The sequence below is a fragment of the Micropterus dolomieu genome, linkage group LG14, assembly GCF_021292245.1.
Source record: "Micropterus dolomieu isolate WLL.071019.BEF.003 ecotype Adirondacks linkage group LG14, ASM2129224v1, whole genome shotgun sequence".
Classification (NCBI taxonomy): domain Eukaryota; kingdom Metazoa; phylum Chordata; class Actinopteri; order Centrarchiformes; family Centrarchidae; genus Micropterus; species Micropterus dolomieu.
Window position 1 is genome coordinate 17,331,469 of NC_060163.1, and position 18,189 is coordinate 17,349,657.

The following is an 18,189-nucleotide window of genomic DNA, read 5'->3' on the forward strand; positions in this document are numbered from 1 at the left end:
AATGTGAAATTACAAAAAAAGGCTTTTTTAAGCTGTAGCACAAAAATGAAATAATGTAAATGACATTCATTAATCTTATATATTTAAATCCTATGTGAAACACACTACCTTTAGATAGGCGAAAAGTGGTACTTCATTTTTTCCATTCACCTCAACTTTCCCAAATACAGGAAACTTTGGCACGAATCCCCCACCAGGTCTCACATACTTAAGAATATTAAGTGTTTCATGATTCACCTCTGAAAAAATAAAAGTAAAAAGAGTTATTAATAATGTATTTTAAAGATATTCCTCATGAAAACCATAATGTGTGTATTCACAACTTTGCCCTCAAAATAAAAAGGAATGATCATGTACATTCAACAAAGTGTGGTTTGAGGTGGAACAAGTATTAAATACCAATACAATAATGTACAAATACTCCATTACAAGTAAATGTCAAAATCAAGTATTAGTAGCAAAATGTACTTAATGTATCAAAATTAAAATAACTCATTCAGCTGAAAAATACATGCCCCTATGACTGATTTTTATACATTACATTACTATTTGTTGTTGTCAAGGTGGAGTTATAGTGTTAACTATTTCATATACGTTTTTCAGTTCAGTGGTTGCTAATAAGAGCAATCCTCCCAAGAGTGATCGATAAATCGAAGGAGTCATCAGTAAAGTTCTTTTTTCGGACTGGAAATAATCTTTGCTTATTTTGTGAAATACCTCCATTATATATCTAAAATGCAACAATGGCCCCCAACCAGACTTTGCTTTTATGTAAGGGGTACCAGCCAAAACATTTTGAAATCATCCATTTATTCTATAACAATGTATTTAATTTTACAGTATAATAGGCTTTTTAAATGTAAAATCTTAATCTGAGAAGAAACTATGCTGCTATAAATATGCTGTAAAGTACAATATTTCCCTCTGAAATGGAGTAGAAGTATAAAATAGCATAAAAATAGAAATACTCAAATAATTACCTCAGCATTGTACAGTGTACAGCACTTTAGTAAATGTTAACAGATATCCACCACTGATATAGAGCACAGTATTTCTCTTTGTACAGCATACTACCAGGTTAATAGTCTGTTTTTATTATCACATTTCAAGAGCTTCAGTGTACCTACCAGGTGCCTGAAGACCAAATTGGTTGCAGGAGAATCCTAGGACAGTGAAGTTGAGGTCACCAAACATTTCCATCAGTGCATTCAGGCGGTGGTACTATAAGGAAACAGGGCACAAAATCAAATGCCTTATAATAAACATTTGATTGTGGATGTGCTGTGAGATAATGTGATCTGACTGTAATCAATCAGTGCTCTTGCAGATTATTACCTCCTCTATTGTTGACCCTCAGAAGGTGGCAACGTTGATGATGAGAAGCACCTTACCCCTGTAGTTACTGAGCGGAACCACCTGTCCATCCAGGGTCTCAGCAGAGAAATCATAGATTGATTTATTCGCCATGCTCGTACTTTAGCTTGTATATGGGATTGTAGTCAGTCAAGAGTGAGTATTCACGGGGCTATCCTGTTGGCTCATCTCGTTCACTGAAACATAACTCATGGGTCAGCAATTGTTCAGCATGACTGACTTCATTGTTCTCCTGGACAGAGGTGAGCTGACAGGATGGTCATTTGTTCAACACATGTACTCCAGGACGAGAGGCTGTTAATACGGTGACAGCTAATTGGCATCGAAATATTCAGTTAAATTAAATATTCAAAATAAACCTATATGGGTCTGCAGCAGCGATTCTCTTAGAAGTGACAGTTACAGAAAAAAACATCAGATAGGCCTAGGCGATATATATATTTCAGGACGTTTTACGATTTTCTCAATTTTTTGTTTGTGACACAGGTATAATTATGAGATAGACTGTTTACTTTGTTCCATAGTGTGAAATCAGCACAGAAAATCGCACAGTACTTTGTTTTCTAACATAACAGCCTGTTAAAAATATTTCCTGACAAGATCTCTGTATTCTTCACACACTGCTAACATTGTTTTGTCAATAAGGGAGTTTTAAAAAAATCAATATAAAACCAACCAATGCAAATGCATGATTATAATTGAATAGGAGGTCTCTGTTAAACATTTAAAATAGTCATTTTTTATATCATTATAGCAAATCAAAATGTAAATTCCCTTTAACATGACCATTGCATGGGACCATTGACGTAAAACCGGAAAAGTACACCTGCTGCGTTCAGTTGTTACTCGTAAACGCTTTCGTCCATTCTTCTATTAGATATAAATCACGTAAATACGACGTCACCGACATTTAAGGAGCATAGCTTTTTGAAGCAAAGGACAACAAATGTACTCCCTAAAAGGGTATAGTGGGTATAGGTAGTTGCTGTTTTAATTAACAAGCCTAGTTGCGCAGAATTGGGCTACTTTATGTTTTAAAAAGAGACTTAAATGAGAAAAAATTGCGTACACGGTGAGGGTTACAGTATATATGTGTGGGTCCTATCACTTTATCATCAATTCTTGGCGCTTATTTTCCCTAAACGCCGTATATTTAACAACATTCTTGGATAGGTTCTGTATCATTCCGATCTCAGCGTAAAGTCTCCCAACAGTACTTGAAGGCAGCATTGGGTTTGGGTTACACCTCAAATTCTTAAATGATGCTAAAGGAAAATATGCTTTTTTGGCGTCTATGTGAAGGACAACGCGTCCATAAAAAACTCTGTATAACATAACTGACTCAGAATGGATGAAGAAGCTAAGCAAACGTAAGTGCCATTTTAAAAGGCTGTTATATATATACATATATATATTTAAAAAGCAGCTGGATTGCTAGCGCCGGTAGGCTAGCTTTTCGGCTAACAGCAATAACTTAGCTAGCGAGTAACTGCAGGTTGTTGTTGCCCCATTTATATATGACTGCTAACTTTGGTATAATTATTTATTACAGTGGGGGTTGATATAACATTCATTATTCTTGCAATTTATAAAGCGCTAGTTACAAACATTTAATTTTGCTTAGGTTAGGTTTGTTTCCGTTAAACCGCTTTAGCTTTGCATGCAGTATCAAAGTCCAGCTGTAAAACAAAGTTTGCATTTCTTCAGCAGATGCGATCTTTTCGACTTGCCCTGGGAGGATGTTCTTGTTCCACATATTTTATGCCATTTACCACTGCAACACCTTATCAGCCTGCAGAGGGTGAGCAAGCAGTTCCACAGCCTCATCCAGGTGTATCTAGCCAACTGCAGGATTTTTGATCTGTCCGTGGTAAGTCCTGATAAGTGAGAGTTTCAGTGGCCTATAATATATATATATATATATAAAGGAGGTATTGTTGGCTGCAGTGCAACTTCTAGAGAAATTCTACTGTGTGCTCTGTTGTGATATTTACAGATTGGACCATCCATTCCCAAGGAAGCGTTTTGCTCCATGTTAAAGGACAACAAAGTTCTCCATAGCCTGTCACTTCAGAACTGTTCAGACTGGGTGACAGACAAGGAACTGCTACCAGTTATCGGCCAGAACCAGCACCTGCAGAGAGTAGACATGAGCGGGTGTTTGTCGCTCACCCGCCACTCTCTGGTGGCAGTGTCCTTGAGCTGTATGCACCTTCAGCACCTCGGCCTGGCTCACTGCGAGTGGGTGGACAGCCTGTCCCTGCGCAGCCTGGCTGACCACTGTGGGGGACTGCAGTCGATCGACCTCACCGCCTGCCGCCAGCTCAAGGACGATGCCATCTGCTACCTGGCCAAGAAGTGTTTGAAGTTAAGGTCTCTATCTTTGGCAGTCAATGCCAACATCACTGACGAGTCGGTGGAGGAGGTGGCCAAGAACTGCAGGGGCCTGGAGCAGCTGGACCTGACAGGTTGCCTGCGGGTCAGGAACCACTCCATCAGGTATATCATGTCTTATTTTCAAGTGTAAAGTTTGTGCCATCCGTGCCCACACTTGTGCACCCATCCATAAGATACTCTGCATGCTGTGCTCACAGGACTCTTGCAGAGTACTGCCCGAAGCTGCAGTCCCTGAAGGTGAATCACTGTCACAATGTGACAGAGTCAAGTCTGGATCCTCTACGGAAGCGAAATGTAGTGATAGATGTTGAGCCGCCTTTACAGAGGGCTCTGGTACTTCTTCAGGATGTGCTGGGGTTTGCTCCCTTTATCAATCTCCAGATATAGCTAAAGGGCCATCTATCTGTCCAACAAGAGCTCACAGGTAGGTAATAGATCTACTGTATAAGGTTCTGACATGTTAATATCTGAAAATGTCTGTGAAATATACAGACAGGGCTAGAACTCAACCACAACGAATTTATTACTAGTCTGTTTGCAACAGATAATGGTGCCTTCCTTTTATTACAGGTGTCTCTAAGAAACCTCAAGATAATCCAAGAAGATATGGATATTTTGCACTCAAGTTTTTGTGGCAAAAATAATGTGGACAAAAAAAACCCTCTCTGGAATCAAAGATGCATATTTATTAATATGGAACAGAAAATTAGTCTGCATGTGCAAATGACTGAAAAAAGCCATGCACTTTTAAGAATTGCTGCTTCATATCCAAAATATGTCACTGCACTATTTGTTAATCATTCAGCGTTGTAGGAATGTGGCTTTATAGAGAAGTAATCCTCACCAAAGTGTGTTGTCCACAGTGTATTGTTTTGTTGTTTTTAAACAAAGTACTTTGTGGATATGACATTTTAAGAAACATTTATCTTATGTTTCATTTAGAAACATTAAAAAAATGTTTGAGTTTAATTAAACATTTTAATTTTGCATGTATGTGCCAGCTGAAAGGATGAATTCACCCAAATCACACAAAAGCATTTTTTCACTCACCATTAGTTTTGTCTAGCTAAGGGTTTTATTTGTGCAGGTTTTATCTTCACTACTGAGACTTCTGCTGCCACCACAATATAACGAAGGTGAATGCAGTTCTGTTTGTGGTGCTGACCATGTGTCTTCCAGAAAGAATGTCCTGGGTCCTCAGGATAATGCACGGACCTCACCGTTTTTAACTGCTTCCCAATGGAAACTCTTGACTTGCTTGTTGCAATTAGTTATTACGCCTAAACTATCTGCATGGCCACCAGAGATTGGTGGGAAAATGTTTTTTTTATATATATATATATATATAACCCTTTAATCTGTTGTAAATAAATGCGTACTTGTATAGCTTAGTATTTGTTTGAAGTAAGTAAAGGAATTTATTATGACTGTTTCTCATTAAATCCATGAAATGCAAATTTTGTAAAAAGTACCTCTGTTGAAATACTGTTGCCCAGTAATACAGTGTAAGAAGTATATAAGAAATATTAAATTGTAAAATACAGTACATCCAGAAATGACTGTTTACACTGCAATAAAGAGGCACAAGTCTGCTGTGATGTAATTAAATGTTACGTAAGGATGCACAACCCAACTTCTTCTAACCTAATACCTATTCTATCTCAGGGTATCTGAATCTACAGATCCGATATCTGCGCTGTCGGATCGGAATTTTTTTTTTAAATTTGTGTATCTCATTAAGTTATTCAAATCATTTTTATTTAAGATTACATGAGGACATAGATTTCTGCGATGGTGAAACATTACTCAATCAATGTAACTAGTAGGAAAAACATTTATTTTGACACTGGTGAAGAAACTTATTTAATGTGGATTGGTTAATGTCAAGGCCAATTTCTGATCTGTTTATTAAGGTTAGTGTGGGTGGCGGTGCATCTTTTCCGTTAAGGATATTTTGATTTCTTGTCTTGCAGTTGGATGCTACTTTATCTAAAGAACATTTAGCTCAAAGAGTAAGTAATATCTAATTATAAGTAACATTGTTTTAGGCAAATTAAGGGGCAAAGTTGTTTTTCCATCTGTTCTTGACCGATTAAATATATAAAAAATGTTCAAAATAATGACCCAGACATACTTGTTCTTTTAGCTTCTTAATCAATGAAAATTATCATAATTCAGCTCACATCTGTGACCTGCTGTGAATAGCAGGATTCCTTTAATCCCCCTAATTCCATTGATTGTCAGACAGGATGTTTTCATACCCTTGAAGTGTACTTAAAGATGAGGTTCGCCTATTCAATGCACTGATGTTTTATGACTCAAACTGACACAAGGTGGCAGCAATGAATCAGGGTAGTCGTCTGTTTTAATTCTGTTGTTTGAGAGGCTGCATAACTTCTGAACTATAGGTATAGTCTAAAATATTATGTCAGGATACAGTGTCAGGTGTATACAGTCTGCCCAAAATGCTAAGGTTTAGAGAACAAGTCTTATGTTCTTTGCTTAGGCAGATTGTGAAAACAACATCGGCTTTATGATTTTATTAACACTTGATGCAGTGAATGCACAATATGAAGTAATGCTTCCCCTATGTTGCTCTACGTGTTAAAAATCCTTTGTACAGTTTCCTCTGGTGGTCCGATTGGCAGACTATCTTGTAACTTGTCTCTGTGACAACACAACAGGTCTATTTTCCACTTGATGGCATGGTTTACCCCATCTGCTGCGTGCTGTCCACAAGCTGAATTTGCACCAATGGAGAGTTGTGTTTGGTGGGGCTTCAGGGATCGACCAGCATCCTTCTGTTAGCTGTGCTGATCATCATATTGTACTGCTGTGCCTCCGAGGAGACATCACAGTGTCATTAGTTATAAAGTAAATCTTGAAATTTCAATTTATAAAGCATCTCACACTGCATATCATGCGGTAGATGCCCATATTTTCCCAAATTGAACATTTTAAGCAAGCTAGAACAAATGCTTTGAGAGGGAAATGCAATTTACTTTAACACACACTTAAATAAAAAATAACAATGCTCTCATCTGTATAATAATTAGTATAAGTAACATGCAGTGTTTAGTAGTCCAACAGCAGCCCATTCTTGCTGCTGCTCAGCACTCAGTGGGTTAAAAACATTTCAGACTACATTCATCATGTAGGACCTCAATTAGCATTGATCTGCAGGGGGGGAAAGAAACATTGCTGTGTTATTATATACCATGGAGCAATTTCTGTTCCAGTGATTGAGTGTATGGGGGGATTTCTCAAACATAGCCGGCCTAACATATTTTGTCTTTCTGTCAATAATCTAGCACTTGTCTAAATTATTGATCAATAGCAACTGATCATTTTATACCTAGGCGCAACATAGAAGGTGGTCCATTTAATTCAGTATGCAGCTTTAGCCCCTGGCAGTGTGTAATATACTGTACTAATTAAAACAAAGACTAGATCTAAATTTAATATCTGGCTGCTTTCAAAGTCCTTTCTGACAGAGTAACTTACTGATGTTGTTTAGAGGTTCATGAGTTTAATTCATGTGTGCTGTAGCAGCTGGTGGTTCAAACTAGGCAATATTTTTGTCTGTTAAGATGGTCACTTTGTCAGATTAGACGATTATAGTATCGTAAATTCCTGTCGTGCCTTGGCCGAGAGACATGACAAACTACACCCTGGTCTCCGATCAACCATAGCTTGCCTTTCATGACCTGCGTAATGACATCAGGAAGGAGGTGCTATAGGGGCTGACTTCCGAAGCAGTGTGTATGGTACAAGTTGCCTTGCATTAGGAAAAGCCTAAAAAAAGAAAGAAAAAAAATAACATTTCTTGTCAGTTGGGAATGGAGTCGTCCACTATCAATTTTTGCATCCAACGCTCATTTTTTTGTCCTGAAACCCTGCATCTGCTGGGTCAGGCTATTATCGGGCTGATATGGTGTAGTCTGAACAAGGCATGACAAGGGCAGTGAAATCATTCTAAGCAGACATTTTGATACGTCATAGTAGAAAAATTAACAATGGGTCTGTTAAATTTAACTGCCCCAGTAAGGGACTGCATGAAAGTTATTGAGAAAAGTTGCTGGATCCTGTATTTCATTTTATAAAAATTAATTATTTTCATACAGTCCCTAAGTCATGTCAGTGTGACAGTGAGCCAGCACGCACAATACTAGGACCCTGAAACTGAAGCAGTTAAATGGAATTAAGCCATTTTATTATTTATATCTGTGGTTTTCCTACTGTGACATGTCAAAATGTCCTCCGATGAAAAAGGCCTATTAAGGCTGTCATATTCTCAGAGTCTAGACTTGTGAGTTGGTCTGTCTGACGCTTAGGACAGAAGGAAGCTGAAAAGACAAGTTCGTTCCATGTTATCAGATAATACATCTATGGCACGAATCATGTCTTGGTATGGAAATGCAACACTCTTTAACAAAGCAAAAATACAACACTAAGGAGTAAGAATCTGATGGCAGCAACATGTACACACCTATCCTTCCCCACATATACTAGCAACATGTCCACATAATACAAATTGTAAATCCTATAATGAGAAGTAGTAAGGAAAAAATATCTCAGCAAATTACTGACTACATCAATACAGCACCCCACAACCCTGTACGCAGGATAAGCGGTTGACGATGGATGGATGGATGGATGGATCAATACAGCATACTGACTAAACACAAGTACTAAAAGTCACCAAAAACTAATAAATAAAATAAGAAAAAAAACAAACAAATACAAATTTCCTCTTTGCCAAGTTTATTTGTATCAAACAAAATGAAAGTAGCAATAGTTTCTAACACTTTAACTGGTTGGCTGTGTAAAAAGTGGGCAACTAAAGTAACTGTCAATGTCAATAACTGTCACTACACTTTGAATCTCATTGGACTTACCCGAACAGTCTCTTTTACATAAATTTTACGTACAGGTTTTTTATTGTGCTTGTACAAAATGTATTTTGAACTGTTTTCCATTAACATAATGATAAAATAATATTGCTTAAGTGTTTTTGTACTACTAGCTGTTGACCTTATATCTACAGGTCAACTGCCTTTTCTCTTCTGTCACAAAGCATCATAGTCAAACGAGACTATTACGATTTAATTTAGGCAATCTGTAAATAAGACCATCTTTTAGTTAGGAGAATCAAAAGAAATAAATATACTAGGGATTTATTTTCATGTAACCAACTGAATATTAAAGTAAGAATGATCAAGTTATCTCTTTTTGTTATACATATGAATGCAAAATATTATTTTCATATTTAACATGTGCAAAAGCAGATTCTGCCCATGAAAATAATAAAGAAATTGGTTTAGGCTACTTTTCTGCTTCCTGTTTATTAAATGAAGTTCATATAAGGTGCAGAGAGAATTACTGTAGCTGTTCAGATGGGCCTTAAACTGTGTAAGAGATTTTGTTCATTTTCATATTTTTAATTAACAGACTGTTCCTCCCGTCTTCCATCAGTGAATGAGTCTTTCTTTAATTTATTTGATGTAGTTTATCTCCTCCAACCATTCATATACAACCTTATTGGATCCCGCGACTTAGGGATCCATCTTTTGGCCACCAGAGAAGCATAACTAATGACAACATTAAAGTGGCTTTGTGAGCGTGGCCATCAAAACGTCGATCAACCAAGCAGGAAATAATGTTGGATTTTAAAATCAATATGAATAAACATGTATGTTTTGAATCTTGTGAGCTAAACTGTGAGGGGCTCAATTTAGAAAGATTTTGAAGGTTTTGATGAACTTGTGGGAGGTGCTGATGAACCAGCTCTTTAGGGTTTATGTGTCATGGATGTGAGGCTTTAATGAAAAAAGACTATTATGTGGAGATTCAGGCCAAGCGTAGTTTTGAATGACGATGCCACACAAGATGTCTTCAGGGTGCCGTCTAATTGAAGAGACATTTGAAGCTTTTCTAGGACTCCTAACTGTCAGACCCATTAGCATCTTCATAATTACTGTGCTCCTAAACCCAGACCGGACAGGAAATACATGGTCAGCTAACTCCGGCCCCACTAGTTATTCACATAGTTTATCCCTTCATTAAGACATTTTTGTCATTTGCTTTGAATGAATAGAACATCATGGTCAGTGTGACTCACAACTATTCACTGCTTGAGTGAAGAATGTTTTGTCCAGTTTTAGAAAGACTTATGCTTTTAAGGGTAATTTTCTACATTTATTCTCATGCCATCAACATTTGACAGAGAGAGTTTACAGATTTTCACAAAAAATACAAGAATGATTATATTTACTAAACCTTTCCTGTCCTTTTCATAGCAGTTTTGTTGGGTGGCATTCTCCCTTTGCTATAGTCCTGAAACAATAAGTTGACTCCGTGATTAGTTGGTCAACATAATATTAACTGACAGCAATTTTGGAAATTGATTTTTCATTTGAGTAGTTTGTCGAGCAAAAATGTCAAATGTTCACTGGTTCCAGCTTCTCAAATGTGAGGATTTGCCGATTTTCTTTGTTGTAAGTCTTTGTAAAGAGAATATGTTTTGGACTGTTGATTGTACAAAATAATGTGAAGATGTCATCTTGGGTTCTGGGAATTCTTTTTTTAATCAGCAGAGATACTCCACTATCTTTCCTTGTACCCTAACTGTACCTCCTGTACAGTATTGTTTATAGATGAAGCATAGCTGGAGCTGTATGTGTTAAATGCCTTGTTCAGTGGCAAATATTAGTAGTGAAGCATCTTTAGGCACTTAAGTTTGTGTTCCGGCACTCCCTGATCAATGAATCCCTCAATGAATCCCTCCAAAAATGAGACAATTAACCTTGTGTCTTTTACAAGTCTAGTTACTCCTTGTATTCATCTACTTTCTCAGCTTTTAGTCCTGCTATTTAAGAGGTAACCTTACTCCTGACGGTCACCCACTCTGACCTCAAGTCTTCTGTCAGGCTGTTCAGCCCAATTCTGAACACCCAGAGGCCAAGTTTTTGTAGCTACGCTCAATTTGCCTGCGATATAAACACAATGATTTACCTAATCGAGAATATGTTTACAATAAGCATGACGAGGATTCGTCCTGGCAGGAGCATTTTGCCCTGCTTCTAATCTGCCCTGCTAAATTGTGAGTAACTGTGTTGAACTTGTGTCCTCCAGCCAGCAGAGCTCAGAGTTCAGCGTTCTTTCGTAATCACAGATCACATCTTGTTATGCTTAGAGGACACTGAAAGATGCTAGAGGCTGTCTCGTCATTTACTTTGTAGGGAGATTAAGAGCTGATTTAAGAAACACAACTGACTGCACATTGGTTAGAGGCTTACGTTGTGCTCCTTACTTAAATCATAGACCGTCAGTGTATGTGGATATCTATGGAATGCAGTGAATAATAATCTACATGTTTAAAGCTATAATTATTTGATTAATGTCACCAAAACTATTTGCCTCGTCATTTCTTCTGTGTTGCTTCACTGTTTGAAACACTGACATAAAGGAAGCTCTTAGTGTTACATGACAAATGGAGAACAAACAGCAAAATATGTGTTTAGTACATGTCTGGGCCTGTAGATTAATGACATTAACGAAGTTTCCATTAGCACAGCCATTGGGTGAGACAGAGGCGTCCATGCGTAAATCCACATGACTGAATCACTGATAAGAGAAAATGAAACACATCTCTATGGGCCAAGAGGGGCCAGGAAATGCCACTCCAAATTAGCCCGCGGCCCAATTTGTTGTTACTTCATTAACCCACCAGCATCTGTAGAGCAGGGGAGGGAAGTTGTGACCCATCTTTTGCCTAAAAATTTCCTCCTCTGCCTTCCCTGGGCCTCTGAACAACAAATGTTCTCTGTGCAGAAAGGCAGCTGGGGAATGGATCAGCATGGCGTAAAGTGACAGGAGCTCCACCAGGCAGTATTATGCACAAGAAGAATTTCATCTGGTTGTGAATCCTCATCATAAGAAAATCTGGAGCATGTCAGTGTGCTTGCAGGGAGAGTTGGGTTTGTTAATTCAGCTCAGGCCTGACATATGAGAACAAAATTCCTTTTTTAATGTGTGTGTGTGTTTTTGTCCCAACCTGATGATTTGCTGCAAAATCTCAATGCTGACATTTTCTCTGTGTAATCCATTGTTTCATGGCTTATTCAGTAGTTATCAGATGACCTTAGGTTTTCATATCTCTGTCCTTTTCTGAAGCTGTATTTTAGAGTCAGAGTCCTTGGTGTATTGAGTTTCAGATCACAGAAGATTAAGGAATGTGTTGCTGCTTCCATGTAGCATTTTGAAATTATACTAGAAAATAAAGAAAAGAAAAGAAGGTAAAGAAAATGTAGAGTTGAAACTTTTGAAGTAGTTGAAATACCTACATGTACAAGTTGTAGACGGAATACAAATACTGAAAAAAAGTTTAAGGTTCAATGGAAATGATGAGGAGATAGAGACAAAGGCAGTGGAAATGTCAGTTGAAATGTAAGTGATGAATGCAGTTGAAGTGTCATTTGAAGTGTAAGTTAATGAGATAATTGAACCTCCTGTGAAGATGAGGAGCTGAAGCGGGGGTGATGATGTCCCCCACTCTCTAGGTCTGAATATCTGACATAAAACTTCAACTGTGTTGACAGAAACACTATGAATATAAAAGCACAAAGGGCGGAGGCTTGTTTAAAGTTTGAATGAAATTAGGTGTAGGTGAAAGTATGAATGAGTATGAAGAGTACTATCAGAAGTTGAAAACAATGGAAAAAGATGGATTGAGTTTTCTAATGGGGTTTTAATAGTTTATTGTTTTAATGGGGAATAAATGCATCCAAAGTTCTGAGTATTTCAAATATTATGAATGATATGATCATTTGTGAGATAAAAGTATGTTGAAGCAGTACTCTAATTAAGTTTTGACTGGTGCTCATTTTCTGCTCTAAAATGTGTGTAATTTTTTTTTTTTTGCTGACTTAGAGTTTTCTGAGTTGCTGTCTATGTACACACACTAACACTGGCATAGTTGACACAAGAGACATTTTTCTGTGTGAAGTGTGAACATTCAGTAAAGGCAAAGCACATACTGATGCCTATTGCTAACACCCAAAACAACGCCTTATAGACAAAGCAATAAGTCGCTTACAACTAAACACAGTCTCCCAAATGTCCTTCACAGTGTCACATTTGGCACTTTGATACTGTTACAGGTTACAGTGTTTTAAATTTTACTTACGAATTGTCGCAGCCTAACTTGAGAGTACAATTCAGCTTTTGAATTCAAGCCTGAATATCTGGTTTTGTTTATAAGTGAGGATACAGTATGGGATGGGAACATTTGGAATAAATTTGTAAACAAGTCTGAACAGAAGTTCAGTGAAAGATACAGTATGTATGTATAAGTGACATTTTATGTTGACACTACTGGAGTAGAAGGGTGAATTATTATTTTTTCTGAATAATTGACCATTATATTAAACCAGATTCAAAATATTGAGACTTAATTATTGCTATTTTTTGGTAACAAATAACAGTTTGATGAGGCATAGGTACAAATCAAAATTACAAACCAATCTTCTGAAACTGCACTTGGGGTAATTATATCATAAAAGAAGCAAAAATAAATGAAAAAGGGAAATTCTGGTATTGGATGAATGCTGTAAAGTTGCAGCACATAAGGCTTGAAGTGGATCAGTGGAGGTTCAGGTGTAGCTGAGGGACCTTTTCTGCTCTTATCTGCTGATGGAACTGGCTGTCTAGGATGGATAGTTTCTTATCTTCCATGGCCTGCTAATATCCATAGGGGACCAACACTGTTTGGCACTCTGAAATCCTTTTTCCTACACCGGATGGGAAATTTGCCTTGGTGGATCATGGGGGCTTGAGACATGGATACCATATGGCCCATTTTTATTCCCTGTGGAGTTCAGGCCTTTGGGATGCCCAGCATCGAAATGCACACAAGAGATTTGGACAATACGTGACAGTTTATGGTGTTGTTTGTCGTATACTGGCACATTACTGAGGTTCATTTGCATTTTTCAGCGCAGAAGACGTGACTGTACCTGTAGACGCAAATGCATAAAACTGGACTTATTAAGATTTTAATGGAATAGTACCACCAGTATATGTTTAAAAAAAAAAAAATCTGTTGCTTATATTAACATCAGGAGATCTAAGAACAAACAAAGACGTCATAGTACTTTCCCTCAACCACACAACCTGTCTCCAGTAAATGATAACCACAGTTATTGTAAGTCAGTATTAAGTTATTATTAATATTAAGTCAAGTTAAGTAATAGAAACAATTGCCAAAGGGAAAAAGAGTTTGAAAATACTGTGATTCTTATTCCGCTGAATGGTGCCTGGTACTTGAACCCAGTCCAGCAGCACATATGTGGGATGTCCAAGTTAGGAAGCAATAACAGTGAGTTACAGACAAAGAACATAAAACAGATAATACAAAACATTCCACAAGATCAGAATTAAACAAATGTTTGATTATCAAATCCTAAAAAAAATAATGCAGATTCATAAAAAAATCATAAACATCTAAATCAGGTTAAAATGTTACCCTAAATAGCTTAGCTCTTAAAACAACCCAAAAACACACTAAGAGTCTAAAATATCCCAAAACATCAGCAGCCAGAAGAAAGAGAAGTGATTTGAATGCACAAAGAGAGTGTAGTCTGGAAATTGCTCTTATTTTTGTTTTTTGTATGTAACTACATTTAAACATCAAGAACAACAAAAATAACTTTGTATTTTATTGGAGATATAAGTTTGGGCCTAAATGCGTAAGCACTGATAAAGTAAGGTCAGGCAACATTTTTCAAGGTTGATTGATAGGGCTATTTTTTTTAATTGAAAAAAAAATGGGTGCACTACCATATTTGCCCAGCTGAGGACATGCTTTCCTCACACTGGGAAAGGGGGAACACAGCTTCATGCAGCCTTACCTAATGTAATCCAGCAATAAGATTAGACTCAGCTTTATTGCCACTGCACACAGTAAGTACCAGTACAACAAAATGCAGTTTAGCATCTACCCAGATAGTGCAAACAGTAGCAAATATGCATATAGATACAACAAAGCAATATTCAACATACAGTATGAATGAATGCACCCATCAGTAATGTAACTGTGTACAGTGCAGTGTAGACAGAAACCAGGAAAATATATAAACAGTAAAAAGTGTCTGGTTATGTGATAAACAGCATGCAGTTGTGTAATATGCACAGGGAAATATACAGTTAAAAAAGGTCAGAATAAAATTAAATTAAATTTAGAGTAGAATCATAATAAGCACCTATTGTTAAGTGTTTCACTTTATAATTGGAACACTTACTACAAAAAGTGTTGGTTCTGCAGAATAATAGATGGTGCTTTTTGATATCTTTCAAGTTGTTTTTGTGAAATAATTGCCACCACGCCTATCAGTGGGTGTAAGAGGACTTTGGAAAGCTGACCCCACACTCTGAATTAACCAACTTTTCCCACGCAGGTGTAATCCACAGTCAGCTGAACCCACCACCGCACAAAATGTTTATGACGCAGAGTGAGGGACCTCCATCGAACTTTCTTTATGAACTAGATTGAGGACAATTTTCCTGCTGAAAGGTGGTCTACCTGGAAGGCTGGGGCGCCCTGCCAGCTGCATGTCATTTCTATCAAATGTGGCCGGGGTCTGTCAATTAAGAAAACACAGGGCAATCTGTGGCTGCTGAAAGAGATCCCCTTGGCCTGCTCCCAGGCTGAGAGACGGCCTTTTGTTCCCAGGCATGTCTCACATACTTTCAGAGCCCAGATAAGCTCAGGCTTCATGAAACCCTGCTTTATATTTGCCCACTGTAATGTCTCTGTGGGGTCAGGGAATATGGGGAAGCACTGTCGGCGAAAAGGTAATATCCCCCCTCCCACACACACATTATGGGGTCAGGAATAGAAGCCACAGGTTAGGTGGTCCTGAGGCCTGGCCAAGAGACTCTTTTGCTGAATGATCCCCTCCTCCCATGTGCCCCCCTCGATCCTTTTCTACCTCTTTCATACCACGGACGTAAACTGCAAAACAAGCGAGCAGCTTTAGTGGTTTCCTGAAAAGGGATAAACAGATATACTCTATGCCTCAATCTGCCAGTGTGGGGGGGAGGGGAATTTGTTTTAGTACCAGCCAGACCACCCACAGACAAGTAGGCTAGACAGGTACATCTAGGTGGGTTGAAATATGAGTAGAGAGGAGGGGGAGGTTTGAGGCTGGCAGGTAGGGGGATCAGAGGGGACTGGGACCTCTCAATAGCTTGGCATCGTGGTTTATCATAAAATATGTCAAGAGAACAAGGCAAATACCTGGCATTCCTTTTACAAGCTGCTCTTACCTGTATTAGATTTATTTCTAGCTTTGACTGTAGAGAACACATGTATATGATGTGGTGTAGGTATATCAGTGAGTTTTAATGATTGTTTTCTCCTGTTAATTGTTGAATGTTTCATAACTCCGGGATGTTTGTTTCATAAGTTTGAAGGCATGTCATTTCTGACAGTAGTGTTTTAAATGTTCTGTGTTACAAATTTCATTTTTGTCTTAGTTTTGAGACAGTGATTTGCGTTATTTTTTTCATTTTTGCTATTGGTTATAGTGGTCTATGTTGATTTCCTTCATTATTGTCAGCAAATCGAAGATGCAGGAGTTAAAACCAATGGATGGTTCCAATGGATGGGATCTGGGACTATGTGAGGTATGTACATTGTTACATTGTTGCTTCTGCTGATTGCTGACTTTTACACGTTTACGTTTAATATCTCTGGGTTACTATGCTGAAATATTAGGTACTTTTTTTAGTTCACACCAAAAGAAATCTGTCAAGTTGCCAATAAAGTAGTTGATGGTTGTAAATGATCCGTCTTTTCAGACTAGCTGCTTTAGCTTTTATTTTCACTTTTGGTTATAAAGGCCTATGTTGTCATTGTTAGCAAAGTGCCTGTGCACAAGGGAGGTATTCAACTTCCCAACTGGGTGTGTTTCCATTAGATAAGCTGTAAGTAGTACATTGTGGGCTGAAGTACTGTATGTAGACACATATTTGAGAAGTCTTTTAATCTGGGGCTGTTTTTTGTGGTTTGAGCCTGGGCCCCTTAGTACCAATTAAGGAAAATCTTAATGCTAGTGGTTCCCAGACAGACACCCGAAGGTTTCCCAAAATAAATCAGAGGGCTCACAAGATTATTAAAGTGACAAGAAACAAATGAAATGTATCTGACATATGAAAATAGTTACTTTTTAACTTTTTTGTGTGAAATACAGGATATTGTGACCACGTCAGGTCTCTAAAAGTCATTCAATTGAAACAACTGTAGAAGGAGAAAATCAGCGGCTCACAACTCATCCAATGCGAGGGTCATGCCCTGTGAAAAGGGGTCACAAGAAGACATAGAGCCTTATTTAAACCCTCTATGGCACGGTGTGTCCAAAGGTGCAAAGGGGGACAGGTTTGTGGTCCTTTGCTCGTGGATCCTCTGCTGTCTCCTAATCCTCTGTCCCATCAGCAACTCCAGTTGACGGCATGTGAGCAAATGCACTGATATTTAACTGAGGATGATGAGCGCTGCTGGCATCCCTGTATGTGTGAGTGTAAGAGCATTGTGAACCTGCTTTTGTAGGCACATCTTACTATCTGTATTATGTGAACTTCAAATAGCAAGAAAATACTGTGCGATTGACTTTAGATCAAATTTTTGTTGGTCAATGTCACAATGCACCAACAATGTACCTGACCGCATGCCCATCACTGCACAACTGGGCACAATTACATTTGCTACTTACACAACATGGCCGCTGGCCATGAGAATGACAACTGCTTCAGTCAGACACTAGCAATGACACGTGCACTGTGCGCTGCTTTGCATCGGGTAGAAGATGGAGCCCAAAGTGTGCTTCCAACTTTGTGGCAACAGGTTGGGAAAGGCCAATTCATGTTTCCCCATGACAGTGCCGCTGTGTCCATAAAGAAATGGGTTTCTTGGATTGGAGTGGAAAATAGCGCTTGGATTGGAGTGGAAAATAACGATTTGTTGATTAAAAGAAAATGTGTCCACAACTAATTTGATAATCAAATCATCATCATTTTGAATGCACAAATGCCAAGTATTTCCTGGTTCTAGCGTCTCATTTTTGAGGATTTGCTGATTGACTTTGTCATATGTGATAGCAAATGAAATATGCTTTGGTTTTGGACCGAAACAAAATAAAGCACTTTTACGGACTTCACTCTGGGCTCTACTGGGAGTTTTTCTTTTTTAAACATTTTTAAACATTTCATGATTTGTTGGCAGACTAATCCATGATGAAAATAATCGTTAGTTGCCTCCCTAGTGTAGTAGAACTTGAGTGGCCTGTACAGAGCCCTGACCTCAACTCCAGCCAGCACCTTTGGGATGAACTGGAATGTGTCAGGCCTTATCACCAAAAT

The 18,189-nt window shown here is 38.1% G+C and overlaps 2 protein-coding genes and 1 long non-coding RNA gene across 6 annotated transcripts; 2 read left to right on the forward strand and 1 right to left on the reverse strand.

The window, feature by feature from the left end:
* Nucleotides 1–90: 90 nt before the first annotated feature.
* On the reverse strand, nucleotides 91–2,157 carry LOC123983519 (glutathione peroxidase 1-like). The gene is made up of 3 exons (XM_046069777.1): nucleotides 1,336–2,157; nucleotides 1,128–1,221; nucleotides 91–239 (listed from the first exon to the last, which is right to left on the reverse strand). Exons 1-3 carry the CDS (start codon nucleotides 1,465–1,467, stop codon nucleotides 91–93), a joined length of 375 nt encoding a protein of 124 aa, XP_045925733.1. The 5' UTR covers nucleotides 1,468–2,157.
* A 422-nt stretch (nucleotides 2,158–2,579) lies between these two features.
* Nucleotides 2,580–5,374, forward strand: fbxl15 (F-box and leucine-rich repeat protein 15). Of its 4 annotated transcripts, none has more exons than XM_046069589.1 (5): nucleotides 2,580–2,744; nucleotides 3,082–3,244; nucleotides 3,371–3,873; nucleotides 3,969–4,195; nucleotides 4,342–5,374. In XM_046069589.1, exons 1-4 carry the CDS (start codon nucleotides 2,722–2,724, stop codon nucleotides 4,156–4,158), a joined length of 879 nt encoding a protein of 292 aa, XP_045925545.1. In that variant the 5' UTR covers nucleotides 2,580–2,721; the 3' UTR covers nucleotides 4,159–4,195; nucleotides 4,342–5,374. The 4 variants fall into 4 exon arrangements, with proteins under 4 accessions (XP_045925545.1, XP_045925546.1, XP_045925543.1 ...); XM_046069590.1 differs by having other exon boundaries at nucleotides 2,583–2,744; nucleotides 3,085–3,244; XM_046069587.1 differs by lacking the exon at nucleotides 2,580–2,744 and having other exon boundaries at nucleotides 3,035–3,244.
* A 10,136-nt stretch (nucleotides 5,375–15,510) lies between these two features.
* Nucleotides 15,511–17,858, forward strand: LOC123983581. The gene is made up of 3 exons (XR_006828217.1): nucleotides 15,511–15,624; nucleotides 16,392–16,458; nucleotides 17,025–17,858. It is a non-coding gene; the product is annotated as an uncharacterized LOC123983581 (long non-coding RNA).
* The last annotated feature ends 331 nt before the right edge of the window (nucleotides 17,859–18,189 follow it).

Excerpts from the sequence above, each read along its gene's own strand:
- fbxl15 (XM_046069587.1), top strand. The coding sequence starts at position 3,035 with ATGCAGTATCAAAGTCCAGCTGTAAAACAAAGTTTGCATTTCTTCAGC. Across the intron at positions 3,245-3,370 it reads GGATTTTTGATCTGTCCGTG|ATTGGACCATCCATTCCCAA; the intron begins GTAAGTCCTGAT and ends TGATATTTACAG. Across the intron at positions 3,874-3,968 it reads GTCAGGAACCACTCCATCAG|GACTCTTGCAGAGTACTGCC; the intron begins GTATATCATGTC and ends CTGTGCTCACAG.